This window comes from Hemiscyllium ocellatum (genome assembly GCF_020745735.1).
Source record: "Hemiscyllium ocellatum isolate sHemOce1 chromosome 27 unlocalized genomic scaffold, sHemOce1.pat.X.cur. SUPER_27_unloc_12, whole genome shotgun sequence".
In the NCBI taxonomy this organism is placed as follows: domain Eukaryota; kingdom Metazoa; phylum Chordata; class Chondrichthyes; order Orectolobiformes; family Hemiscylliidae; genus Hemiscyllium; species Hemiscyllium ocellatum.
In genome coordinates, this window is record NW_026867479.1 from 560,299 (window position 1) to 588,202 (window position 27,904).

General features: G+C 45.2%; 1 protein-coding gene across 10 annotated transcripts; it reads right to left on the reverse strand.

The window, feature by feature from the left end:
- Positions 1-1,411: 1,411 nt before the first annotated feature.
- LOC132807268 (zinc finger protein 239-like) lies at positions 1,412-27,464 on the reverse strand. 10 transcript variants are annotated; one of them, XM_060821525.1, is made up of 4 exons: positions 27,215-27,464; positions 23,308-23,504; positions 7,504-7,566; positions 1,412-3,493 (listed from the first exon to the last, which is right to left on the reverse strand). In XM_060821525.1, the coding sequence occupies exon 4, from the start codon at positions 3,096-3,098 to the stop codon at positions 1,923-1,925; it is 1,176 nt and encodes a 391-aa protein (XP_060677508.1). In that variant the 5' UTR covers positions 3,099-3,493; positions 7,504-7,566; positions 23,308-23,504; positions 27,215-27,464; the 3' UTR covers positions 1,412-1,922. The 10 variants fall into 10 exon arrangements, with proteins under 10 accessions (XP_060677508.1, XP_060677511.1, XP_060677513.1 ...); XM_060821528.1 differs by lacking the exons at positions 23,308-23,504; positions 27,215-27,464 and adding exons at positions 8,431-8,522; positions 12,275-12,417; XM_060821530.1 differs by lacking the exons at positions 23,308-23,504; positions 27,215-27,464 and adding an exon at positions 12,275-12,417.
- Between the last annotated feature and the right edge of the window lie 440 nt (positions 27,465-27,904).

Consider the following 27,904-nt stretch of genomic DNA (forward strand, 5'->3'; position numbering starts at 1 on the left):
TTTACTGCAACGGGCTCTGGGGCTATAGCGGTAGTGTCACATATTCAGGGGCAAGATGTGATTTTTAACGATTTCAACTGTGGCACCTCCACATCCATTCATTCAACCGAAGAGGACTCAATTTAGTGTAATGGGCTCTGAGGGTATAATATTTGTATCCCATGTTGAGAAGAAACCTCTCCCCATTCATTCAATAGAAGAGGACCTATTTGCTGCAGAGGGTTTTATTTTATGGCGCAGTGGTAGTGTCCCAATCTTCGAGCCCTGAAATCTCACTGCTATGAGGATGCGTGATAAGAAATTTTTTAGTCATAAGTCACCTGACACCAGGTTATAGTCCAGCAGGTTGTTTGGAAGATCTTACAGAAATATATTAAATTCTGAAAGAAATAGAAATAGAATGTTGCACTAGTAGGTGAGACTAGGATAATACCGCGTGGCCTCCAGATTAGAGGAAGCAGGTTTAAAACTGAACTGAAAAGAAACTTCTTCACCCAGAGGGTTGTTCATCTATCGAATTCCTTGCCCAGGGAAGGATTTGAGGTTACTTCAACAATCAATAGAAGCAGTAGATAATTCTTATGTTTTTGAAAAAAATAAAAGGGATCAGGTGAAAACGCAGGTAAGTGGAGAATAGTCCACGAAAAGATGAGTCATGATTTTATTGAGTGGTGAAGCAGATTCGAAGGACCGGAAGGCCGACTCTTGCTCCTAGTTCTATGTTGAAATCACAAGCTTTTGGAGTGTAGTCACTTCAGCAGATGAAGTCATGAAAAAACAAGTACAGGAAAGAGAATTTAGATAAATGAAAGACAGAGCATCTCGACGGTCAATTACTTACTCCCATTCCTATTTATGATGATCTCACTACACAGCAAGTGGTGTGTTTTCCATTGTTTAAAAACAAACATTTAAGATGAACAGTTTGTTTTTCCTCACTTGGACACATTGTGACCCATAACAATTTATAAAGCACTGTGAATATCATAAACCCTCTCAAGAGACATCATAGGAACAATTCAAAACTAGATTTGTCACTGAGTCACTTAAATAGATGCTAGAAAGGAGAAAAAATCCCAACATGTGCAGGATGCTAACGAAAAGTCAGCAACCTGAAATGGTAACAGGAGCAAGTGAACAGCCCCAGTCAGGAAACTCATATTCTGACGTCCATACAGTACCTTGTACTATTCTTCACTGAACACTGCAACTGCTTTCCTTTTCAGTTTAATGATCCACCTCTATTTTGAATACCGTAATTGAATCTGACTCCAACACACTCTCTGGGAGACAGTTCCAGAGGTCAAAGTATTTTCAATCATTAACAAAGAAAGTTTTGGATCCGTCCCAAAGACAATTCCGATGGACTTTTGCTTCCAAACATTTACAGTAAGTTCTTGGCATGGACACATTTCCAACTTAGTAGGTTTATTCAAATTTTATAACATATTGGGGGGTAGCACACTGCTTAGCATTGCTACCTCACAGCATAAGGGACCCAAGTTCAATTCCAGCCTCAGGTAACTGTTTGTGTGGAGTTTGCATGTTTTCCCTGTCTGCACAGGTTTCCTTCCACAGTCCAAAGAGGGGCTTCGGTACATCTGTGTGGACTTCCTCCAGTTAACTGAGGGCAATGGGGCACTGTGAGGATCAGTAGATCAGACAATCAGTCAGCAAGTTCTCTCCAGGAGACTTGTCTCAAGGCAGGCAGCGGTTTCTTATCTCATCCATTCTCCTACCCTCCACAAACTCCACACAGACAGTTGCCCCAAGGGTGGAATTGATCCTTGGTTCCTGGTGCCATGAGGCAGCAATGCTAATCACTGAGTCACCATGCCACCCCTGAGCCACCGTGGGGTTGCAGTCCAACGGAAAACAAATACATTGCACCAACTCTCCCACTGCACCCACTGTCAGGAGAATCAGTCCTGGGGGGGACTCACAGCAGTGTCAGTGGTGGAATCTGATTGTTGAGAGTGCTGGTGCCCCCGCTGGTGCTTCCGCAAGTTGCGGGAAAATGTAAACCTCTTCCCGCACTCAGGGCAGCTGAAGGGCCTCTCCCCGGTGTGGACTCGCTGGTGCTTCAGCAGAGCAGAGGAATCGCTGAAGGCCTTCCTGCACTCAGGGCAGCTGAATGGCCTCTCCCCTGTGTGGACCCGCTGGTGGGTCAGCAGTGTGGAGGAGCGGGTAAAGCCCTTCCCGCACTCTGGGCAGGAGAACGGCTTCTCTCCGGTGTGAATGCGCTGGTGCCTAAGCAGGGCAGAGGAATTGCTGAAGGCCTTCCCGCACTCGGGGCAGCTGAATGGCCTCTCCCCCGTGTGGACCCGCCGGTGGGCCACGAGGTGGGAGGAAACAGCAAAACCCTTCCCGCACTCGGGGCAGGAGAACGGTCTCTCGCAGGTGTGGATCCGCTGGTGGGTCAGCAGGTTGGAGGGCTGGGTAAAGCACTTTCCGCACTGGAGGCAGGAGTACGGCCTCTCCCCAGTGTGGACTCGCTGGTGCCTCAGCAGGTGGGAAGACCTGCTGAAGGCCATCCTGCACTCAGGGCAGCTAAAGGGCTTCTCACCCGTGTGGACCCGCAGATGGGTCAGCAGAGCGGAAGAGCGGGTGAAGCCCTTCCTGCACTCAGGGCACGAGAACGGCCTTTTCCCGATGTGGACCCACTGGTGCCTCAGCAGGGTAGAGGAATCACTGAAAGCCTTCCCGCACTCAGGGCAGCTGAATGGCCTCTCCCCTCTGTGGACCCGTTGGTGCTTCAGCAGGTCCGAGGATTTGCTGAAGGCCTTCCCACACTCAGAGCAGGGGAAGGGCCTTTCCCCAGTGTGGACACGCTGGTGGGCCAGCAGGTGGGAGGAGTAGGTGAAGCCCTTCCCACACTCAGGGCAGGAGAATGGCTTCTCCCCAGTGTGGACTCGGCGGTGGTCCAGCAGGTGGGAGGAGCAGGTAAAGCCTTTCCCGCACTCGGGGCAGGAGAATGGCCTCTCCCCGGTGTGAGTTCGCCGATGAATCTCCAGGACAGATGGGGCATGGAAGCCTCTCCCACAGTCGCAACACTTCCACGGTTTCTCCACAGTGTGGGATTCCTCTGGTTTCACCATGGCCGCAGCTACAGCCCCATGTATGGCCCCTGCCCACAGTAAATTCCTCTTTCCTGGCCGTATAACTGTTTCAGGCTTTACACAAAGTGCGCTGTAACAGTAGAGACTCTCATCCAGTCCCGCTGATGCTGAAAATGGTCTGAAACAGGAACCAAAATGTTTTGCTCCTTCTCACAGAATCATAGTTGAAAATCGTTGAGGTCCCGATGGATTGAGTGACTGTCAGACATTGATGTGAAAGTGGGGACTGCAGAGGCTGGAGAGGAGTTGAAAAGTGCGGTGCTGGAACAGCACAGCAGATCAGGCAGCATCCAAACAGCAGGAGAATCGACGATTCAGGCATAGGCCCTTCATCTGTTGATTTTTAAACTTCAGTCTTCAGATCTTCAAATACTCTGGAAAGAGAGATTACAAAAGTCATCACGGTCAGTCCAGGGTAGAAATTCAGAACAAGCTCCTCCACTTTCTGCAGAACATTTTTTTCTTTTGCTGTTCCACAAAATTGAAAGCATCCCACTCTCTCTCCTCCTCCTCTATTCTCACTCCGCTCAAATTAATTCTCCTGAAGTTGCTGATTCAGGATCTTACAGGGACAGAAAAAGCAAAAACGTCAGGACTGACATCTTCGAATTTTGGATAACACCACGTGAAAGTTAATATCTTTCAGGATATTGCTGAGAGTGAGCAAGTCTGATTTTGGGAAGCAAAAGAAGTGTAAATTCAGGTTGAACCTGCAATACAGCTTCTTGATAAAAAAACAGACCTGAATTGGTTATCGTCCCTGTGGTGGGTGGTGGGTGGTAGGTGGTGGTGGTGGTGGTGGTATGTGGAGGGTGGAGTGAGACATGAAGGCGTTGACGCAGACAACCCGAGAGAAACTAAACATATGAACATGGCAAATGTTCGTGGCAAGCCAGAGTCAGATCTACAGCACAGAAACAGCCCCTTTGGGCCAACCAGATATCCTAGCCTAATCTAGTCCCATTTGCCAGCACTTGGCCCATATCCCTCTAAACCTTTCCTATTCAAATACCTATCTAGATGCCTTTTAAATGTCATAGCTGTATCAACATCCACCACTTCCTCTGGCAGCTCATTCCTTATACACACCACTCTCTGCATGAAAAGGTTACTCCTTAGGACCCTTTTAAATCTTGCCCTCCTCCACTCTAAACCTTTTATCCTCTAGTTCTGGATACTGTCACCCAGGGAAATGTCCTTGTCTATTTACCCTATCCATGCCTCTCATGATTTTATTAATGACTCTCAGTCACCCCTCAGCCTCTGGTGCACGAGGAAAAACAGCCCAGCCCATTCAGCTCAAACCCTGGCAACATCCTTTTAAATGTGTTTTGAACCCATTCAAGTTTCACAACATCATTCTGATAGAAGCGAGACCAGAATTTCACACAACATTCCAAAAGTGGTCTACCCAATGTCCTATCAGCCACAACACAACTTCCCAACTCATATCCTCAGTCAGAGGATTGGGAAAGTTTTCAAAACCCACAAAAAGACAACCAGGAAAGAATGCAGGGACAAACCAAATTTGAGGGTCAGCTTGGAAGCAATGAGAAAATGGCGCACTGGGTTTATTGCTACCTGTTCTTCTTGAGTACGTATACATATTTCTCTTCTGCTCTTCGCAGTTTCTCTGTGCTGCAATGTGTGGTGGCTCGTTGAAATAATCTGATGCAGCTTCGTTTGTGGGTGTTGGGATGATTGTTTCTGTAGTTACGTATTTGGTCCGTGTGTATTGTTTCTTGTCGACGCTAGTTTGAAGTTCCCCTTAACTGTTTGCTCTATTGTGACATCTCGGAATGGCACTTTGTTGCTGTTCCCGTCCTGTTCAAACCAGGAGCCCCCCTCAGGCCCACAGTCTCACTACCTGGAACACCAGTATACAGACTAGTCAAAGGCCAAGTGAAGACGAAAACACTGAGTAGAAGATTCATGCCACTCCATTCACTCCACCCAAGAATTCCTGAACACCAAAGACACCAAGATAGAAGAGGATGAAATAATGCTGTCCTTTGACATAACAGCCCCATTCACATCCATTAACATCAACATGGCCAAAGAAACACTGACTACACTACAAAAACCACCAAAGACATAAACACCAAACAGCACCAACTTCATCAGCAAAGATAACATTGTCAAGCTTGTGGACCCGTATCTTATCACCTACTTCACATTCAATAATAAGCCTTACAAATAAATCAACAGAACACCCATGAGACCACCAATATCAAGGTTCCTAGCAGAAGCAATAATGCAGAGACTTGAACAAACAGCCCTCCCAACGCTCCAACCCAAATTTTGGGTCCACCACAGTGATGACACCTTTATCATCACAAAATGAAACAGATTAGAGGAAACCTACAACACCATCAACAATATCCTTACTGGCATAAAATTCACAAAAGAGAACAACAACAAAGTGCCATTCCTGGATGTCAGTAGAGTGAACAGTCAATAGGGAACTTCAGACTAACGTCTACAGGAAAACAACATACACAGACCCAAGTACCTAATGCAGAAGCAAATCATCCCAAACAAATCTGCATCAGGACACTATTTCAACGAGCCACTACATACTGCACCACCCAGGAACTATGAAGAGCATAGTTATACAGCATATTCAAGAAGAACAGGTACCCAACAAACCCTGTCCGCTGATTTCTCAACAACGAACTCAAACAAGCAGACACATGCACAGAAACACCAGCCACATTACCTTACATCAAAGACATCTGTCAAGTGTGAGGTTGTCCATTTTGGAAGAACAAATAAGAATGCGGAATACCGGGTTAACGGTAGGGTTCTTAGTAAGGTGGAGGAACAGAGGGATCTTGCGGCCTATGTTCATAGCTCTTTGAAAGTTGCCACTCAGGTGGAGAGAGCTTGTAAGAAGGCCTATGGTGTATTAGCGTTCATTAGCAGAGGAATTGAATTCGAGAGTCGTGAGGTGATGTTGCAGCTTTACAGGACCTTGGTGAGGCCACATTTGGAGTACCACGTGCAGTTCTGGTCGCCTCACTTTAGGAAAGATGTGGAAGCTTTGGAGAGGGTGCAGAGGAGATTTACCAGGCTGCTGCCTGGAATGGAGAATAGGTCTAACGAGGATAGGTTGAGAGTGCGAGGCCTTTTCACATTGGAACGGCAAAGGATGAGGGGTGGCTTGATAGAGGTTTATAAGATGATCAGGGAAATAGATAGAGTAGGCAGTCAGAGACTTTTCCCCCGGTACAACAGTGTGTTACAAGGGGACATAAATTTAAGGTGAAGGGTGGAAGGTATGGGGGGGCATGTCAGGGGTAGGTCCTTTACCCAGAGAGTGGTGGGGGCATGGAATGCGCTGCCTGTGGGAGTGGCAGAGTCAGAATCATTGGTGACCTTTAAGCGGCAATTGGATAGGTACATGGATAGGACAAATGTTCGGCACAACATCGTGGGCCGAAGGGCCTGTTCTGTGCTGTATTGTTCTACGTTCAAAATGATGTCCAGACAACTCAAACCTCTCTGCATCATGGTAGCCCACAAACCTACCAACACACCTAAGCAGCAGCTAATGAACCTGAAAAAAACAAATGTTATTTACACATTACCACACAAGGAAATATAGACATAGACTCTGCCCCCATAGTTCTCGGTGGCAAGAAATGCTGGGATGAGATAAGGAAGATTGTTTTCAGTCAGAAAGTGGTGACTCTGCGGAATTCATTGCCACTGAAACGAGGCAAGTAACTGAGTGCTTTTAAAGCAGATAAAGATAGGCTCTTGATTAGTAAGGACATCAAGGGTTACAGGGAGGAGGCAGGAGAATGGGGTTGAGAAACATTGGCCATGATCGAATGGTAGAGCAGATTCAACAAGTCAAATGGACTGATTCTGCTTCTGTATCTTATGGATCTGTGGCCACAAAGATCTGACTTAATTTTCACGACTTTTACTGTGTCCCTGTCGTATTTATAGCAAGCGTGTGGCAATACGTTGTAGATTTCTCAAGCTAGATCTTCTAATTTGATATCAAACATTGATAATTGGAGCTAATATTAGAGAGAGAGTAAAGGTGCTTATTTCTTGGATAAATAAGCCTGTCATGCATTTTAAGCTTAAACCTTGCATACTTGCAAAATTAAAGTTGCCATTTTGCCCGCTGTCATCAAATCTCCAATTATACTTCCCTTTCACTTGATAACCCATTTTGGGAAATAATAAACATAACTGAGGTTGTGTGTTTTATGCAAGCGCTTTAAGCTTTTGATATAATGATTTTAAGCCATCTACACAGAGTGTGATTGAATTTCTAAACTTAAGTAACAGCCTTATTGTTATTTGTGTCACTCACATAACTGTAATTAATGTAAACATTGAATTAAACTTATTGAAAAGAACATACTTGCTGAATTAGAGTCAGCATTGTTTTCATCGCTTTGTCCATTATTCCCTTTCACCTTATTACCTATTTTAGAGAAAGAAAAAGATTGCACATGTTTGAACATTTACTTTTTTTGGCAATATTATAAAATGAAGAAAGCAGTTCAGTCAGTCAACTTCAATCTTCATCCGGTCACTTTTTAGAAAAGGTTTTGAGCAGTTATAAAATAATAATGCAAGATTACCTAATTTGCAGCATTGCTTGAGACAGATTTAATAGTACAAGAAGTTATGATCTCGATTCAGTAATGTCTTGATTTGAACATAGTTTAAGTTAAGCAAAGGGTGTTGCGGAAATTGAAGTCATTATGAAAATGTTACCAGGGAAAACATTGGATCAAAAAAAATCTGGTTTGAGTTTCTTCTTTGGGTATAAACAGATACTGGATCCAAGTATCCTCCTAATCTTCTCAAACTATGCCCACAAAATGAACACAATGCAACCTCAATAAATCAGGCCCAAAAGAAATTCAGAACCCACACTAATATATGGCAAGGAGGAAAGTTTTAGACTACAGGGCAATAAAGACGGCTTGGTCAGATGAGCAGAACAATGGCAGATGGAGTTCAATCCTGAAAAGATTGAGATGATACATTTCAGGAGGATCAACAGGCAAGGGAGTACATGATGAATCGCAAGAACTTAGAATGTACTGAAGATCAGAGAAAGGTATATGTGTTCATAGATTCTTGAAGGCAACAGGACATGTGGATTAAATGGTTAAGAAGGCATATGAAATACTTGCTCTTAGTAGTTAAAGCATTGAACATGAGAACCAGGAGATCATGATGGAACTGTACAAGACATTAGTTGGGCCATAGCTGGAGTAGTGGATCTGATTGTCACATTATTAGAAAAATGTGATGGCACTAGAAAGGGAATACTAACCCAGGGTGGTGCATGTTGGTGGGTTTCAGCTATGAGAATGATTAGATCGGCTGAGAGTATTTTCCTTAGAGCAGAGAAGGCTGGGTGAGGACCTGTTTGGAGTGTACAGATAAGACACTTAGGGTCTAGATAGGAAGAAACTTTTCCCCTTGGTGGATGGCTTCAGCAGTTCAGACAGGGAAAAACTTTGTTCTTGTGGTGGTCAGTGGAGACTTAATCAAGTATTAACTACCAGTGCATCTCACATAGATGTTGTATAAATCAAGATCTTATTGATCACTATTGACAAAATTAAACCTATTGATCTGACTCTTTACAAAATAATAACATATTTTAGTGCATAACATTTTCCCATAATACAGACATTTGCAGTAGTGCAGTTATGTGAAAAGAAATCTGCGTTGTTAATTTAGTTTGTTGCTCCACTTCATAAATGTTGTTTTCATTTATTTTGAAACATCAACCCTTCCACTCTTTCTAAAGGTACATGACACTTTAATTTCTTTTTCTTTGCCAATTTTCTTTCACCAACAAAACCATTCACTTTTTTGGCATTGGGTGGGGGAGCTCTGCCAGCTGACAATTTCTTGCTAAAATTGTTTCACTTGACATGAGTCTTGCCAATAAATGACAGCAACAGCAACAGCTAATACTAATGATAATATTTCAACAAAAGTATACCAAAGTGCTTCACATTATGTATCACCCAAGTTGGAGAAATGTGAGGATCTCCTTCTCGGCCTTTCCCCTCGGCTGAGGTGTGGTGACCCTCAAGATAAACCACCACCAGCCATCTCTAATGAGAGAGAACAGTCTGATCCTCTGGGAAGACCGTGATGAATGTGTTTAAAGTTGAAAGACTGTTGAAATATAAGGGGGCGGCATGGTGGCTCAACGGTTAGCACTGCTGCCTCACAGCACCAGGGACCCGGGTTCAATCCCATCCTGGGGCTATTGTCTATGTGGAGTGTGCACAATCTCCCCGTGTCTGTGTTGGTTTCCTCCGGGTGATCCGGTTTCCTCCCACAATCCAAAGATATGCAGGCTAAGTGAATTGAACATGCTAAAAATGCCCATAGTGGTACATAAGTCAGGGGTAATTGTAGAGGAATGGGCTTGGCTGGCATACTCTCTACAGGGTCGGTATGGAGTTGTTGGGCAGAAGGACATATTTCCACACATAGAGATTCTATAACTGTAACAAACACTTCATCTGACAAACAGGTATAAAACTAGCCACCTGGATATATAAATATCAACTAGCCACAAAAATACATGATCCACTATCACTAGTATCTTTACATACAGACAACGGAGGATACCATGCCGACTGGGACCATCCTATGACAAGCCACCATCCTATAAGCCAACCAGAAACACACAAGAATTCCTCGGAGCACGTCGTTCCAACTGGAAATCTATTGATTTGGACCCCATCTACCATGCTCTGAGAAAAAGAACGGAAATGATATCACCCATCCTAAGAAACCAAAAGACATAAATAGAAAGCAGGACATAGTACCAGTGCTCCACTAGACTCACTGATAATGTTATCTTGTATGGTGATGAAACATCTGAAAGTGACCTTCCAGCTCAGCGAGCAAACTTACATCCAGAATGAGAAAATTCCCATTGACACAAAGGCTGCCACAAAGTTGGAATTCTCTCCCAGAAATGAGAGCTGATGGTGCCCTCACCAAGAAGGATGCTCGCGCTCCCTGTCCCAAGACAAGATGCGTCTTACCCTCACGAATATGGCGACCGGTTGCCCCCAGAGGTCCTTCCTTAAACAAAGTAAACACTGGGCCTGTGGAGCTTTTATTCACGGCCTCAGGCCTCCCCTAGGAGTTGATAAACTCCCCAGTCTCCCTCCTCCCGCGGTTTCCAATCCTCCCCTGTCTCACTGTCTCCTCTCGGTAAAAACAATGACTGCAGACGCTGGAAACCAGAGTCTAGGTTAGACTGGTGCTGGAAAAACACAGCAGTTCAGACAGCATCTGAGGAGCAGGAAAATCGACATTTTGGGCAAAAGCCCTTCATCAGGAATACAGGCAGAGATCTTGAAGGGTGGAGAGATAAATGAGAGTAGGGTGGGGGTGTGGAGAAAGTAGCATAGAGTACAACAGGTGAGTGGGGGTGGGAAGAAAGTGATAGGTATGGGGGGAGGGGTGGTGCAGTGGATAGGTGGAAAAGAAGATAGAGAGGTAGGACAAGTCATGGGGACAGTGCTGAGCTGGAAGTTTGGAACTGGGGTGAGGTGGGGGAAGGGGAAATGAGGAAATTGTTGGAAGTCTACATTGATGCCCTGGGGTTGAAGTGTTCCGAGGCGGAAGATGAGGCATTCTTCCTCCAGGTGTCTGGTGGTGAGGGAGCAGCGATGAAGGAGGCCCAGGATCTCCATGTCCTCGCAGAGTGGGAGGGGGTTTTGAAATGTTGGGCCACAGGGCGGTGTGGTTGATTGGTGCGGGTGTCCCAGAGATGTTCCCTAAAGCGCTCTGCTAGGTGTCCAGTCTCCCCAATGTATAGGAGACAGCATCTGGAGCAATGGATACAAGAAAGGATATTGGTGGATGTGCAGGTAAAACTTTGATGGGTGTGGAAGGCTCCTTTAGGGCCTTGGATGGAGGTGAGGACGCAGATTTTGCAATTCCCGCAAAATAGTGGGACAAAGGCAGGGGAAGGTGTCAGGATGGGAGGGTGGGTTGTAGGGGGGCATGGACCTGACCAGGTAGTCACAGAGGGAACGGTCTTTGCAGAAGGTGGAAAGGGATGGGGAGGGAAATATATCCTTGGTGGTGAGGTCTGTTTGGAAGTGGCAGAAATGTCGGCGGATAATTTGGCTTATGCGAAGGTTGGTAGGGTGGAAGGTGAGCACCAGGGGCGTTCTGTCCTTGTTACGGTTGAGGGGTGGGGTCTGAGGGCAGAGGTGCAGGATGTGGACAAGATGCGCTGGAGGGCATCTTTAACCACGTGGGAAGGGAAATTGCGGTATCTGAAGGAGGCCGCCATCTGGTGTGTTCTGTGGTGGAACTGGACCTCCTGGGAGCAGATACGGCGGAGGCAAAACAATTGGGAATACGGGATGGCATTTTTGCAGGAGGTAGGGTGGGAAGAGGTGTAGTCCAGGTAGCTGTGGGAGTCGGTGGGTTTATAAAATGCCAGTGTCAAGTCGGTCGTCATTAATGGAGATGGAGAGGTCCAGGAAGAGGAGGGAGGTGTCAGATGGTCCAGGTAAATTTAAGGTCAGGGTGGAATGTGTCGGTGAAGTTTGCTCAACCTCCTCGCGGGAGCACGAGATGGCGCCAATGCAGTCATGAATGTAGCGGAGGAAGAGGTGGGGAGTGGTGCCGGTTTATTTACGGAAGATGGTCTTTTCTACATAGCCAACAGAGACGGGCATTGCTGGGGCCCATATGGGTGCCCATGGCTACCCCTTTGGTCTGGAGGAAGTGGGAGGATTCGAAGGAGAAATTGTTAAGGGTGAGGACCAGTTTGGCCAGATGAATGAGTGTGTCGGTGGAAGGATACTGTTGGGGACCTCGGGAGAGGAAGAAACAGAGGGCTTGGAGGTCCTGGCCATGGGCGAATGGAGGTGTAGAGGGATTGGATATTCATGGTGAAGATGAGACGTTGAGGGCTGGGGAAACGGAAGTCTTGGAGGAGGTGGAGGGTGTGGGTGGTGTCCTGAACGTATGTGGGGAGTTCCTGGACTGGGAGGGGGGATAGGACAGTGTCGAAGTAGGTCCTCACTGTCCCCTCTCCCCGGGCGCTCAGGCCTGGCGACCTCTCCGGGATGTTTCCGAAACCTGTTTCTGTTCTGAAAGAGAATCACTGGACACGCAACGTTTCCTCGGATTCCCTTGACACATGCAGCCAGGGCTGCTCAGCTTTTCCAGCGGTTTCTGTTCTTGTTCCTTAAGCCGCCGGCGCCATTCCTCTCCCACACTCAGTAACACTGTCTTTGTCCCACTACATGACCTACACTGCACATGCGCCAACTCAAGGAGCAGGGTGACCAGACCGTGACGTCACCCCGCGTGTAGCGGGCGCGGTTCGACGAGGCATCCAACCAATCGGAGGCAATGGGGGCGGGGCAAATGTGTTCCCTGCTCCCCTCGCCAGCCACCTGAAAGTTTTAACGTAGTTTAAAAAACATTCAGTCTTTTCCGAAATGTTATTCCAGACCTCGAAAGATGAAACATTGGAAAACTTGCAAAAATAAACGAAGGGATACTAAAAAAAATGAATAAAGATAAATTACGAAAGAAACCTAGCGCAAAATATGAAAAAAGAATAGCAAAAGCTTGTGTTGGCATGCTGAAGGGAACAGAGTTACTCAAGCCCCTTGGAAGATGAAACCGGTGAGTTAATAGGAGGAACACTGAAATGGCAAAGATGCTAAGTCAATCCTTTTCCTCAGTTTTCAAGCTTGAGAACAATCGTACCATTCCTATTGGAATGGGCAAGTCAGAGATGATGGAACTTAAACAATAACATTGAGAGGGAAAAGGTACACAGCAAACTATTAGGATTGAGGGCAGACAAGTCCCCTGGGCCTGACGGCCTACATGCCAGGGTACTATATAGACTTCAGTAAGGTGTTTGACAAGATTCCCCTAGGGGGACAAGTTCGCAAGGTTAGATATCATGGAATACAACGAGAACTAGCCATTTGGATACAGTACCAGCTCACAGGTAGGAAGACAGAGGGTGATGGTGGAGAGTTGCTTTTCAGACTGGAGGCCACAAGGATGGGTGCTGGGTCCCCTACTTTTCATCATTTACATAAATATTCCTGTCAGGGTGAAAGGGAAGGCTGGGGGTATAGGGAATGCTGGATGAGTAAAGAAATTGAGGGTCTTGTTGAGAAAAAGAAGGAAGCACATGTCAGGTATGGACAGGATAGATCGAGTGAATCGTAAGAAGAGTATAAAGAAAGTAGGAGTATACTTAAGAGGGATATCAGGAGGGCAAAAAGGGGGCATGAAATAGCTTTGGCAAATAGAATTAAGGAGAATCCAAATGGTTTTTACAAATATGTTAAAGACAAAAGGGTAACTAGGGAGAGAATCGGGCCCCTCAAAGATCAGCAGGTCAGGCAGCATCCAAGGAGCAGGGGAATCGACGTTTCGGGCATAAGCCCGATTCCTGAAGGGCTTATGCCCGAAACGTCGATTCTTCTGCTCCTTGGATGCTGCTTGACCCGCTGCGCTTTTCCAGCAACACATTTTTCAGCTCTGATCTTCAGCATCTACAGTCCTCACTTTCCCCTCAAAGATCAGCAAGGTGGCCTTTGTGTGGAGCCACAGAAAGTGGGGGAGATACTAAATGAATATTTGGTGAAAGTATTCTCTGTGGAAAAGGACATGGAAGATATAGACTGTAGGGAAATAGATGGTGACATTTTGCAAAATGTCCAGATTACAGAAGATGTCTTGAAACGTTTAAAAGTGGATAAATCCCCAGGACCTGATCAAGTGTACCCTAGAACTCTGTGGGAAGCTAGAGAAATGATTGTTGGGCCTCTTGTGGAGATATTTGTATCATCGATAGTCACAGGTGAGGTGCCGGAAGACTGGAGGTTGGCAAACGTGGTGCCACTGTTTAAGAAGGGTGGTAAAGACAAGCCAGGGAACTGTAGACTGGTGAGCCTGACCTCGGTGATGGGCAAGTTGTTGGAGGGAATCCTGAGGGACAGGATGTGCATGTATTTGGAAAAGCAAGGACTGAATCGGGATAGTCAACGTGGTTTTGTGCGTGGGAAGTCATGTTTCACAAACTTGATTGAATTTTTTGAAGTAACAAAGAAGATTGATGATGGCAGAGCAGAAGCTCTGATCTATATGGACTTCAGTAAGGCTTTCGACAAAGGTCCCATGGGAGACTGATTAGCAAGCTTAGTTCTCATGAAATACAGGGAGAACTAGCCATTTGAATACAGAACTGGCTCAAAGGTCGAAGGTGGTGTTGGAAGGCTGTTTTGCAGACTGGAGGTCTGTGACCAGTGGAGTGCCACAAGGATCGATGCTGGGTCCCCTACTTTTTGTCATTTACATGAATGATTTGGATACAAGCATAAGAGGTACAGTTAATAAGTTTGCAGATGACACCAAAATTGGAGGTGTAGTGGAGTGGACAGCGAAGAGGGTTACCTCAGATTACAACAGGATCTGGACCAAATGGACCAATGGGCTAAGTGGCAGATGGAGTTTAATTCAGATCAATGCGAGGTGCTGCATTTTGGGAAAGCAAATCTTAGTAGGGCTTATGCACTTCATGGTAAGATCCTAGAGGGTGTTGCTGAACAAAGAGACCTTGGAGTGCAGGTTCATAGCTCCTTGAAAGTGGAGTCACAGGTAGATAGGATAGTGAAGGCGGCATTTGGTATGCTTTCCTTTATTGGTCAGAGTATTGAGTAGAGGAGTTGGGAGGTCATGTTGCGGCTGTACAGGACATTGGCTGGGCCACTGTTGGAATATTGCGTGCAATTCTGGTCTCCTTCCTATCGGAAAGATGTTGTAAAACTTGAAAGGGTTCAGAAAAGATTGACAAGGATGTTGCCTGGGTTGGAGGATCTGAGCTACATGGAGAGGCTGAACAGGCTGGTGCTGTGTTCCCTGGAGCTTTGGAGGCTGAGGGGTGACCTTATAGAGGTTTACAAAATTATGAGGGGCATGGATAGGATAAACAGACAAAATCTTTTCCCTGGGGTTGGGGAGTCCAGAACGAGAGGGCATAGGTTTAGGTTGAGAGGGGAAAGATATAAGAGAGATCTAAGGGGCAACATTTTCACGCAGAGGATGGTACGTTTATTGAATGAACTGCCAGAGGAAGTGGTGAAGGCGAGAACAATTGCAACATTGAAGAGGCAGTTGGATGGGTATATGAATAGGAAGGGTTTGGAGGGATATGGGCCGGGTGCTGACAGGTGATTGGGTTGGGATATCTGGTCGGCATGGATGGGTTAGACCGAAGGGTCTGTTTCCATGCTGTGCATCTCTATGACTCTAAATGCTGTGGATGTCACTATACAAGGTATGGTTACTAATTTTGCAGATGACACCAAAATTAAAGATGTAGTGGACAGCGAAGATGCTTAGCTCAGAGGACAACAAGACCTTATCAGATGGGTCAATGGGCTGAGAAGTGGCAGATGGAGTTTAATTTAGATACATATGAGGCACTGCATTTTGGAAAAGCATATCAGAGGAGGAATTATACACTTAATGGTAAGATCCAAGGAAGTGTTGCTGAACAAAGAGATCTGGAGTGCAGGTTCATAGCTCCTTGAAAGTAGTCACAGGTAGATAGGATAGCAAAGGCGGCGTTTGGAATGCTTTCCTTTATCAAGTATTGAAGTTGGGAGGTGATGTTGCAGCTGTACAGGGCATTGGTTAGATCACTTTTGGAATATTGTGTGCAATTCTAGTCTCCTTTCTGTCAGAAGTTTGTTGTGAAACTTGAAAGGGTTCAGAAAAGATTTAGAAGGACGTTGCCAGGGTTGGAGGATTTGAGCTATCGGGAGAAGCTGAATAGGTTGGTCCTGTTTTCCCTGGAGCGTCGGAGGCTGAGAGGTGACCTTATAGAGATTTATAAAATCATGAGGGGCATTGATAGGATAAAGAGACAAGGTCTTTTCCCTGAGTTTGGGGGAGGGGTGGAGGGGGTGGTGGGAGTCCAGAATTAGATGGCATACATTTAAGGATGAGAGGGAAAGAAATAAAAGGGACTTAAGGGACAACTTTTTAACGCAAAGGGTGGTGCGGGTATGGAATTAGCTGCTTGAGGAAGTCGTGGAGGCTGGTAAAATTACAACATTTGAATGGAATCTGGATGGAAGGGTTTAGAGGGATATGGGCCAAGTGCTAGCAAATGGTACTAGACTGTTTAGGCTAACTGGTCAACCTGGATGAGTTGGAGTGTTAAAGTAGGAATTTGAGACAGCCCAGGAAATCCCTTGTGGAGTCAGACCTGTAGCCTCTCACAATTCATCCTGGAGATCGTACTCTTTGAGAGTCTGGAACAAAAAAAAACCTGTTACAGACTGTTTAGTTTAATTTTAGTTATCCCCTTTGTTTACCAATAGCTCCATTGATACTGATAAGCTAAACTCGCTAGGTTCTAGTAACCTAGGAGAGTAGGGGACCAACTCTTCAAGTGCCCTGGCAGGTTACTCTGATGTACTGATACAAAGTGGTTTCCTTTACACAAAGATTTACAAAAACATTGAATGTTCTTAATTCGAAAGGAAGAAAGGTTAATTGACAGGTCACTGTACGCTTGACTAATCACTCCCACAGGCCCTAAGCCATTCATCGGGTGGGAAAAACATACCCAGCCAAGTTAGGAGCCTGCTAGCGAGATAAACTCCTATCATAAAGAGGTACCAATCTGAGCTAATTGGAGAGTTCCTAACCTTGCACAGGTCACAGGTCAGATACAACTGTTTTCCAAAATGGCTTCTTAGCAAGAGGGCAAACTTTTGACCATAAAATGGCTTGCTGACACATTGTGCCAGAATCTCTTCAATGTTAGGCCTAGAATAATTTCCAAGCGAGGAGCAGACCCCTGCTTTTTAGGCACTGAATCATACTGTACCTGAGGCTGAGATGTTACCAAAAGGTTGCATTTAAACTGATTCATTAGTCTTCGAATTAAACATGCTTTCTTTTCAGGGTTGTGATTCAAATAAGACATAAGATCTGATGAGTTGGAATTGACAGTGGGGCAGTCTGAAAGGTCTGTAGAGTGGTCTGCAAGAACAGCAAGTAAGTTAAAGCTTCATCAATGTTACCTTTTACAGAGTTCATATTTAATAACCGGCAATGGCTACTCAATACCATCATAAATTCTCAAAAATACAATTACGTTCAATCCAAAGCAGGTAAGCACTAAGAGTTAATTTTTTTAATGGCTTCGGGAGCACCAGTGCTATAATGGTTTCTCTTTCTCTCGTCCTTTTGAACTCTCAAGTCAGGGAGTTGTAACAGCAAAGGTGTTTTCCCTCGGTTTGCCTAGCTTGCAAGGGGTAATAAGAATTCATTATAATTAACAGTTCCTGACTGTCAATTACAAGGCCTTTGATAGTACCGAATTTCGTTTCGGGGTCAGAATCAAACGCTGTCATTAATTTCACAAGGGAACAGCCATGAATGTTATCACTCTGTGTCTTTTTTACACAGATTCACTGTTTAGGCAAATGTTCTTAATTGCCTAAGGGTATTCCGTTATCACTTGGTTATCTTCTGCATACCTTGAGTTCTCCCCTTTTACCAAGCCTCCCTGCCTGTCTATTTTTTAGTGTGCAGCAAATGTGCTCTATAATTCAACATTACATTTTAGTTTAAATGTTGAAAGACAAGTTTTATGGCTATAGACTTTCTTATTCCCTCCTTTTGTTATTTCATGACAACTACTTGGCTTATAACTATAATTAGTCCATCCAGTCAATTTGTATTTTCAAATAAGTCAAGTGCCTCCTCTGCCAGGTCATCGTCCAGAGGAGCAGAGTCTGAAAGATACAGGATTTCAACATGGAAGTTCGGGCATGGAGTTAGAGGGGTAGACAAGGGTCAAATAACCAGATTCCTCTTTGGCTTAGGTGAAAAACAATGCACAGTCCATTTCACGCATAAGCAGACAACAGTGTATATTCCTAGGATGAGACCAATGACTATCAGTACATCCCACACGATCCATCCACACAGCGATCATAGCCAGCAATTAAACTTCCATCCACATGAATCAGACGACAGTTGGGCAGGTATCTTCCCTGCATCTTGACCCGTTTTGTTGATCACATCTGTGTCGTCCGTAAGATCAGAAGATGGTTTAGTTACAAGTTCATTTATGAAAACACAATCATGGGGAGGATCAGGCAGTTCAAGCGGTTCTTCCTGCAGGAATGTAGGGGGGTTAATGTTAGAGCAGTATTTAAAGGAGAGAAATGGATTCAAAAGTAATGAAATCTCATAGCGACTGATACGAACCATAGCGGGGTGCAGAGTATGTTTAGAAATCAGCGAGGATACTGCAGAATGCGAGGTACAGACTTCTACATTTTGATGTAAAGTTATATTAGAGGCAGCCACTACCAGAGTGTGGATGGCAGAAAGAATCTGGGTGCAGAAAGGCATACCTTGAGCAACAGGGTCAAGCTTAGTTGCATAATAGGCAATAGGGCGCCAAGAGGAGCCATGTTGCTGGGTGAGAACAGCTGTAGCACAGGTATCAAGGATGGCAACATAAAGATGAAAGTGGCAGTCATACAAACGTTGGCCTAGCCTGGTGCTGAAAAAGAGGGTCGTTTTAAGCTCCGTAAAGACTTGTTGTTTTGGAGTGAGTTCATACCGTTAAGGCTCATTAGGAACTTAACTTCTTTCTGATTAGTCTTAACTTTGTTGGGGGGGGGGGTACAATATAACCACATTGATTGGATGGTTGAGAAAGGTCGTGGAGTCAGCGTGATTGGACACTTTGTCAGGGCTAGCGAGGAGGTCATCAATGTATTGAACTAGGGTAGCGTCTTCAGGAAATTCAAATAATTTTTGCTGGGCATGAAAACTCTCTGAAAAGAGTGTGGGCGAGTGAATAAACCCTTGAGGTAGGCAAGTCCACGTATATTGGTGGCCCTTAAAAGGAGGCAAAAATGTATTGGGTTATTTGGATGCAAAGGAAGACAAAAGAATGCATGTTGGAGGTCAACGACAGTGAAGATCTTGGCATCAACTGGAACTTGGCTGAGGATAGTAGCAGGATTGGCAACTGGAGGATTATGAGCCTCAATGATTTTATTTACTTCACGAAGGTCGTAAACAACATTCAGGACATCCTGGTTTAGGGATTGGAAAGATAGGTGTATTGACAGAAGAATGGCATGGGACCAGAAGGCCTTGCTGTAGAAATGAATCAATGACAGGTTTCAGGGAGTATTGAGATATAGACAGGAGGACAGAATGAGCTTTGGTCAAAATGGAGATGGGTGGGACCTGAGCAAGGCCCACTTGTGTTTTGGAGTCCACCCACATTCCAGGATATACTGCGTCCTGCGGGCGAGGGTAGACATGATGATGATGAAGGCTGCCATGTATCGACAAAGGCTGTGCATAAAATAGGATTAATCCTTGAGCAAGCAGCTGAATTTCACGCCAAGTTTGATCAGCATGGTCAAAAAGAGTCTTAGCGTCAAAACCTACATATTGGACTTTGTGTTCTGGGTTCAAATGAGTGGTGACACGGGGGAAAATGAGGGGGTCAGTTTTCCAGCTATGAGGAGGAACTGACACGAAAAGAACGCCACCAGCTGGTGACCTGATCTCACCAATCACCCAAGCGTGCTGAGTAGCGCCCAGTAAGGGATTATAATATGTGTTCAAGTCTGAGATCATTCCCGGATGAGTCATAAGCTAAAGTAATGTGGCGGTGAGGGACGTTATGTAAAATAGGATCAAAAGCGTAAGGATCCAAATCAAATCACCACCATCAAGGCGGCTTTGGTTTGGTATTGATGCATTGAACAAAATGAGGTGGATCCTGAATCAGGATACTAGCATCATGACGTTCAATAGTAATAGTTAGAGGACAGAGGAGATCTCTAGCAAGTAGAGGGATACGTAATCCATTAGTAACAACAAAGCAAAAAGGGAACGTGACACAATTTTTCCACACCACTGTCAGAGGGATAGCGTATGCATGTTTATTAGAGGGACCATCAAAACATTGCTGGATTTCATCATCATCCGAGATTTGAAAATCAAAAGCATGAGCAAGATGGATGGGAAGTGATGAAACAGTGGCTCCTGTGTCAAACATGAATTCAATATCGTGGCCATTACGGTTAAGAATTAGCATAGGTCCGTCCTCTGGGCTGGCGGTAAGTATGGGAAAATTCAAAGCAGGAAGCTGCTCTATAGCCGAGAGTCAGTTTTGAAAAGAGTTTTGTGCAGTAAAAGGGGCAACCTGCTGAGGTCACTGGGGAGGGAGACCAGGAGATTGTCTGTTGTTTTTACTCCGGTGATGAAGCAGGGACTGCTATGGAAAGGGCAGTTCTTGGACCAACGTCCTGGTTGATTGCAATTGAAACAAAGGCGTAATTATTGGGGGACTCTAGGGGGTGGGGGAGGCAGTGAAGAGTAATGAGAGGGTGTATAGGGGCATCATGGACTGTTGGGGAAGGATACATAGGACCACCGCATGGTCCATTGGGATGTTGTGAATACACAGTACCATTTCTACTGTCCTGTCATACTGGACGATAGTATGAGTTTCATTTGTTCGCTTGACTGACCTTGCAGACGGAAAGGTCTACTTTGAATCCTGAGTTTAGGTTTAGCTACTGTAGTTTGGGCAAGTTCTGTCTTGACCGTGCCAACGGTAGCCTTACTCTTGGGATCCTTTAGTTCCCAGAAGTAACAAACCTCTTGGCTGAATTGTGCAACCTCAGCATCTTGCTCGTGGATGTTGTGGGTTTTAATAGCTTTCTGCACCTGATCAGGTAAGACAGTCATACATATGGCATTAAATTGGGATGATCACCCTCGTAGGTAGTTAGCGTCACCAGAGGAAGCGCTATAGCATTCTATAAAATGGGTAAGGAACTCCTCAGCCCCTTCGCCCAAGCTGGGTTTACAGGTTAAGACTTTACCCACATCAACTGCACGACACACTGCTTGGTGGAGACAGGCAATAATCCAATGATAGTTTTGGCTGGGTGCCGGACTACAAGCTGGGTATGATTATTACCTTGTAAAATTTCTAAGAACTAGCCCATTTTTTCAGGTGAATAGCTGCATTCTGAGGTGAATTAGGTCTTCGGAGGCATCATTCTAAATGGTCTTAGTCCTATTAATGTAATTAACAGATCCCTCAGGATTCCTTCCATAATCTGCAACCTTATTGATAATGCTTGAGAGTCATGAGGTTTCCATGGTTGATGAAGATCCATAAATTGGGCTTGTCCCAGATTCCGAACCTGTGGGTCAGGAACCTCTTCTATTCAGGAAATTTCTTTATTGCCCTCCCACATCAGGGTGAGTGCAAGGACCAATATTAAGGTCCTGAGACATTGATTGCAAATTTAGTTTAAGGGCAGTGGAAATCAAAAGGAGTCTCTTCAATGTTTCTTCCAGATTTTAATTTTAATTGACTCCTAGTACAGTAGGCACCGGGTTTGTGGTAAGCAGAATTCTTTTTCGGCAGAACAGCTGGGGGAAGGTCATGAGCCTTGGCACATTCGTCATCAGAGTAAGGGGGGAGGGTTCAGGGAGGGAACCGGAGGTGGTTAGCTGACAGGCATAAAATATTTCCTCCTTCAAGTCAGTATCCCATCCACCATCCACAAATGGATCAGGATTCTTCAGTAATGGGTCCCTGGAAGAGGGGAGGTTGGGGTATAAGGAATAGGCCTTGTCAGCTTCGTCCTGCCCAGCTGCAATTGCAGTCTGTTGTTTATTCACCAGTTTCCTTTTTCTTTAGTGCCCTTGACGTTTCAACGTAGATTCTGAATCTTTGCTTTTTTTTTTAAATTTTCTCCCTTGCCTATTCCAATTCTGCTTCTAAATCATGTGCTTCACATTTATGTTTTAGTTCTGTTCAATTTAGTTCAGATCCTTCCTCAGACTAACTCCCCTTTTAATACAGTTTTGTCTCCATGATGGTTGCATGGATTTTTCCATATTTTTCCCCGAGCTACCCTTTTCCATTCTGGTAAAGACTTTTAGATTAGATTATTTAGTGTGGAAACAGGCCCTTCGGCCCAACAAGTCCACACCGACCCGCCGAAGCGCAACCCACCCATACCCCTACATTTACCCTTTACCTAACACTATGGGCAATTTAGCATGGCCAATTCACCTGACCCGCACTTCTTTGGACTGTGGGAGGAAACCCATGCAGACACGGGGAGAACGTGCAAACTCCACACAGTCTGTCGCCTGAGTCGGGAATTGAACCCGGGTCTCAGGCACTGTGAGGCAGCAGTGTACCACTGTAACCACTGTACCACCGGGCTGCCCACTGCTTTCTGCTTACTTCCCTTTCTTTTTTTCCAAACCCCTTGTTCAATTTTAGTGAATAGAGTTAAATCATGTGTGCCTCCTAGAGACCAATCTTTATTCTGTTGAGCAGCTGCAGCTGATATTCTCAATTGTTTCTCATAATTAAGGATACAGACTTGTTATTTCTGTTAGGGGACATTTGTCTTCCATCTTATCTCGGGACACACTCATTGTTATCCCACCTACTTTAAATCTTCACAAAACTGCTGATGTACAGGGGCTCCAACCTCACAAAACACAAACATTCACTCGTCAACAAGCAAATGTGCATCCAAACCAAATCTCAAAAGGATTAAACTTTCTGCAAGCTGCAGGGAATCAGTGCTGACTCTCTGTCTGTCTCACTCGCTCGCTCTCTCGTACATACACATGAACATTTTAGGAATGAGGCACTCACATTCCAGATGTCTCATAAATCCTGGATGTGGCACATAGTTGCTTAACCAAGTATGCAAGAATTGTATCACTGGCCAGCTTTTTTTTAATTTTATACACGACAAAAGCAGCAGCCACCCTCTATATTTCGTAAACAAAGAACACCCAAACAGAACAAAATCATAACTAACAAAGCAAGACAAGCCAAGCTGAACAGATACAACAGAGAAAATAATCTCAACTTAAAACTTTCACTAATCAACAACCCGACAATGAACAACGAGACTAATGATTTCTGCAAAACATTCTCAACATTATAAAATCTTGACAATTTCTGTTTATCGTCCTATGTAAATGATCTCATTTAGGGTTCCGTCAAGGTATCGAGAGTGAAATGGGGGAAACACCACACAGATGTAGACAGAGAGTAATCAAGGTACAATTTTACCTTGTGGGCCCATTGGTCTTGAGTCCAACCCTTAGATGGAACTCCTCTTTTCCAGTTTCACTCAAATGTAGCTCTTGTTGGAAACCTGCTTGCAGCACCAAATTGATGAAGTACAGATATGAGACAGCCTCGGGAGTCCCTTGTGGACTCAGACCTGTCAGCCTATCTTGGTCCCAGAGATCGTACTCTTTGGAAGTCTGGAATAAAAATGAAACTCTTACAGACAGTTTAGTTTAATTTTAAATTGTCCCCTTCATTAATACCATCACCGTTACAACATAACACCGATACTTATAAGACAAGCTAACTGGATTCTATTAACCCAGGAGAGTAGCAATCACTCTTCTTCCAAGAGCCCTGGCGGGCTACTCTGTGTACTATCTTTATACACAAGTTTTTTTTACAAAGACGGTGCTGTCGCAAACAAGCTTTCTTTATATGAATTTTCTTTTACAAAAGCACTGCATGTTCTGAACTAGACAGATAACAGTGAAGGGCAATAATTCGGGAGAGAAGTAATTGATACCGAGTTTCGTTTTGAGGTCGGAATCAAACACTTATTCATTTCACAAAGGAACAGCCGTGAATGTGATCACTCAATATCCTGTTTATACAAATTCACTGATGTTAAGGCAAACGTTCTTAATTGCCTTACCCTCCCTGCCGGTCTATTTTCTTGTGTGGAGGAAATGTGTTCTATAATTCAACATTATATTTTAGTCTGAATGCTTAAGGACAAGTTTTCCTTACAAACGTTCTCGTGACCCCTTTCAAAGTTTCATCAATTCTTTCCTATACCAGGGGGAGCAAAACTTACCGTAGTATTCCAAAAATGCCCTAACCAACATACAGCCACAATATGACCTCACAACTCCTTTATTCAATGTTCTGACCAATAAAGGAAATCATACCAAACGCCTTCTTCACTAGTCTATCTACCTGTGACTCCAAGATCTTTGTTCAGCAACACTCCCCTGAACTGTCAGTCCTGCCTGGGTTGCTCAACCAAAATGCAATATCTCATTTCTCTAAATTAAACTCCATCTGACACTCCTCAGCCTATTGCCCATCCCAAAAATTCTAATTTATAGCAAACTCTCTTTGCTCTCTCATTCCCTAGAATCTGAAAATCTTCATACCCCACACTCCCCCTCTGTTTTCACTTTGCTGAACCGAATCTCTGCTGTACCTCATTCTAAAGGGTCAAAATACTGACCAGCCAGGACGAGTGGATGTTGAGAAGATGTTTCCATTGGTAGGAGAGACAAGGAGCTGAGGGTACAGCCTTACAGTAAAGGGAAGACCTTTTAGAACAGAGAGAAGGAGAAACGTCTTCAGCCAGACAGTGGTGAATCTATGGAATTCATTGCCATAGACAGCTATGGAGGCCAGGTCACTGAGGATATTTAAGTTTGAGATGGATAGGTTCTTGAGTATCAAGGGGATCGAGGGTTACAGTGAGAAAGTGAAAGAATGGGATCGAGAAACTTATCAGCACGATTGTGTGGTATGAACAGACCTGATGGGTTAAACGGCCTAATTTCTGCATCTATGTCTGATGGTCTTTTGCTGTCCTGGGCACAGAGTGTCAGAATTGGGAGTAGGAGTAGACCATTTGGTCTTTCGTGCCTGTACCAGCATTGAACACATCAAAACTAGGTATTAATCTACCTGCATCTTGTAGATAGACTTTGACTTTTCTCACTGGAGCACAGGAGGTTGAGAGGTAACCCTATATAGGTTGTATAAAATCATGAGGGGGATAGATGAGATGAATCGCAGGTGTCATTGCCCTCGGTGGGGGTTTTAAGATTAGGCAGCAAATTTTGAAGGTGAGAGGAGAAAGATTTTAAAAAGACTTGAGGGGCAGCATTTATTTTTTAAAAAGAGAGTGGTTTGTGTTTGGAATGAATATCCAGACATTTTCTCACCTTTCCCCCCCCATAAACATCCACTTGTTTGTTGTTCAAAAATCACAAGAACTCAGCCTTGAATATATTCAATGACCCCTTAACTGCAGGAAGACATCCCCACTTCTGAACTCAATTCCTCTTGCTCATATACCACTTGCACTACTCATTGCTTGCTGCACCTGACAACTGGCATTGACTGGTGTAGAAGGATGCTGAGGCCCCTTTGTACATCCACACAGCATTCCTGATGAAGGGTTCATGCTCAAAATATCAACTCTCCTGCTCCTGGAATGTTATTTGACCTGCTGTGTTTTTCCAGCACCACACTTTTCGACTCTGATCTCCAGCATCTGCTGTCCTCACTTTCTCCATAACCCAAAAAAGTACATCAACATTCAAACAATGCACCTCCTTTCTGTTTTTTTTTTACATAGCAAAAGCTCTAACTTCCCATTGGCCATGTGTTTGCCATTTGTGGTCTTCTCTACACTGGGGAAACTGAGCATAAACTTGGGGAACAATCTGCAGCCAGGGACGCAGAGGCTGACCAGACCTCCCAGTCACCACCCATTTTAATTCCCCTTCCCACTCCATTTCTGACATAACCATCTTTGGCCTCCTCCATTACCACAACGAACTAAACCGCAAATTGGAGGAACAGCACACCTTCCACCTTGGCGGCCTTCAATTTCAAATAACCTCCCTCACCACCCCTTGAATCCCTTCCCAGCCCATCCCCGCCACCACCAACCAGATTCCTTCCACCCAGTGACCAACCAGGTTGTACCCTCTACCTGTCCCCACCTATCTCCAATTCACCACCCTGCCCTCAGCACAACATTGTTCTGCGGCTCTCCCTACATCCATCCCCAGTCCTGAACAAGGGTGACACCCAAAACATTGACTTGACGTCCTGACACTCCCTGGCTTGCTGCGTTCTTCCAGCCTCCTGCCTGTCTATTTTGCCAATTGAGTCACAGACCTGGCTCAACTTTTCCCAAGTCTGTCCACTCCCTGGATTCACTCCCTTTCCTTTCAGTTGCAGCAAGTCAACAATTGAACATCTCAATGAAAAATAAATGGAAAAGAGGATGAGAAATGAGAGTGTCGTACTCTTGGTCAATCAAAAGGTCTCACCTTTTCTGCCGACAGTGAGGAACACGCGCAATGTTTTGGTGACACCGATGAACATGTGCACTGCATCTTGACAGAGGAGCGCACACGTTATGCTCAGTGGTGCTGCTGGTATTATTGACAGATTTTAAGTGTCCAAATGCCAATAGGAGAAAAAAAAAGGGTAGAGCCACAATTGTTTTCCCCATACGGCACAATATTTAATTGCTTTTCCATCTTGTCTGGCTGCTCAACTTCACCCAGTGTAGGGGTGAAGTTCACAACTAGAGAGCATAGGTGTAGGGTGAGAGCGGAAAGATATAAAAGGTACCTAAGGGGCAACTTTTCCATGCAGAGGGTGGGATGGTGTGTGTATGGAATGAGCTGCCAGAGGAAGTGGTGGAGGGTGGTACAATTACAGCACTTAAAAGGATCTGGGTGGGTAGATGAATGGGAAGGATTTAGAGGCATATGAGCCAAGTGCTGGCAAATGGGAAGAGATTAATTTAGGATATCTGGTCAGCATGGACGGGTTGGACCAAAGGTGTCTGTTTCCGTGCTGTCCAACTCTGACGAGTCTAAATAATAAAGTATAATTTGAAAAATAACAAACGATATCGATGTTAACAAGGTTTAGCTCACCACATGCTTTACTAACCATTCTCCACAGGTCCTATCCCTTCAATGACTGAGGAACAGATGCTGGTGCATAATCTCGTCCACTAGTATTTACACACTAGTCTAAGGAATTGCACAAGTAACAGTGAGGGGTAAACAGCACAAGCGCCAGTAAAAGCAGATGGAAAGTGAGTGTAAAATGTGACTGTGACAGGACAGGCCCCACATTCCTTCCCCTCCGTCCCCCCCACAACCTGCCTCACCTTTCACCTCCCGGGCCCAGTACCTTCCAGGTGGCCCCATAGTTGACACAGGGGCCGCCCCACGACCAGTAGAACTCCACCACCCAGGCGGCCGACCAGTTCCCAAGCAGGCCCTTAACCCCATCCGCCTCCAGAATGGTCACCGGCTCCTGCCTGCTGTACAGCCGGCCGGTGTGGCCGTGACACAGCAGCTGCACCAGGAAGGCGGCGGTGACCAGTGACGGGGGTCTGCCCCGGGCCGCACGGCGCCATTTTCCTAACGGCCGCCGCTTCCCCGCTCGAGCGACTTCTCCTCCCAACCGCCTTCACCCCCGCGTGACGTCTGCACGGGGGGGTGGGCGGGGCCGGGGGAGCCTCACCGTCACCAAGCAACAGCCACCTCGCGCTACAACTGCTCATTCACAAAAACAAACTCTCCTGTCTCGCTCTGCAGCTGCAGGGGGGACACTGCCACGTTTCGAGGAGCCCTGTCTACATTGGGAAAGCTCACGGCTCCATTTAAACAGATATTCCGACATCTAACGGAACGGCCTCATATCTAAAGGGGGCAATCTGCATTTTAAAGGGACATGGACATTTTAACGGGTATTTCCGCAAATACAGAGATGTAAATGGACGAGATTACATTTCAAAGGGATGTGGCACATTCAAAGGGATATCTTAATATGTAAAGTGACGCAGTTATATCTA

Bases quoted from the DNA above. Each gene is read 5' to 3' on its own strand.
- LOC132807268 (XM_060821525.1), bottom strand. From the start codon at position 3,098: ATGGTGAAACCAGAGGAATCCCACACTGTGGAGAAACCGTGGAAGTGT.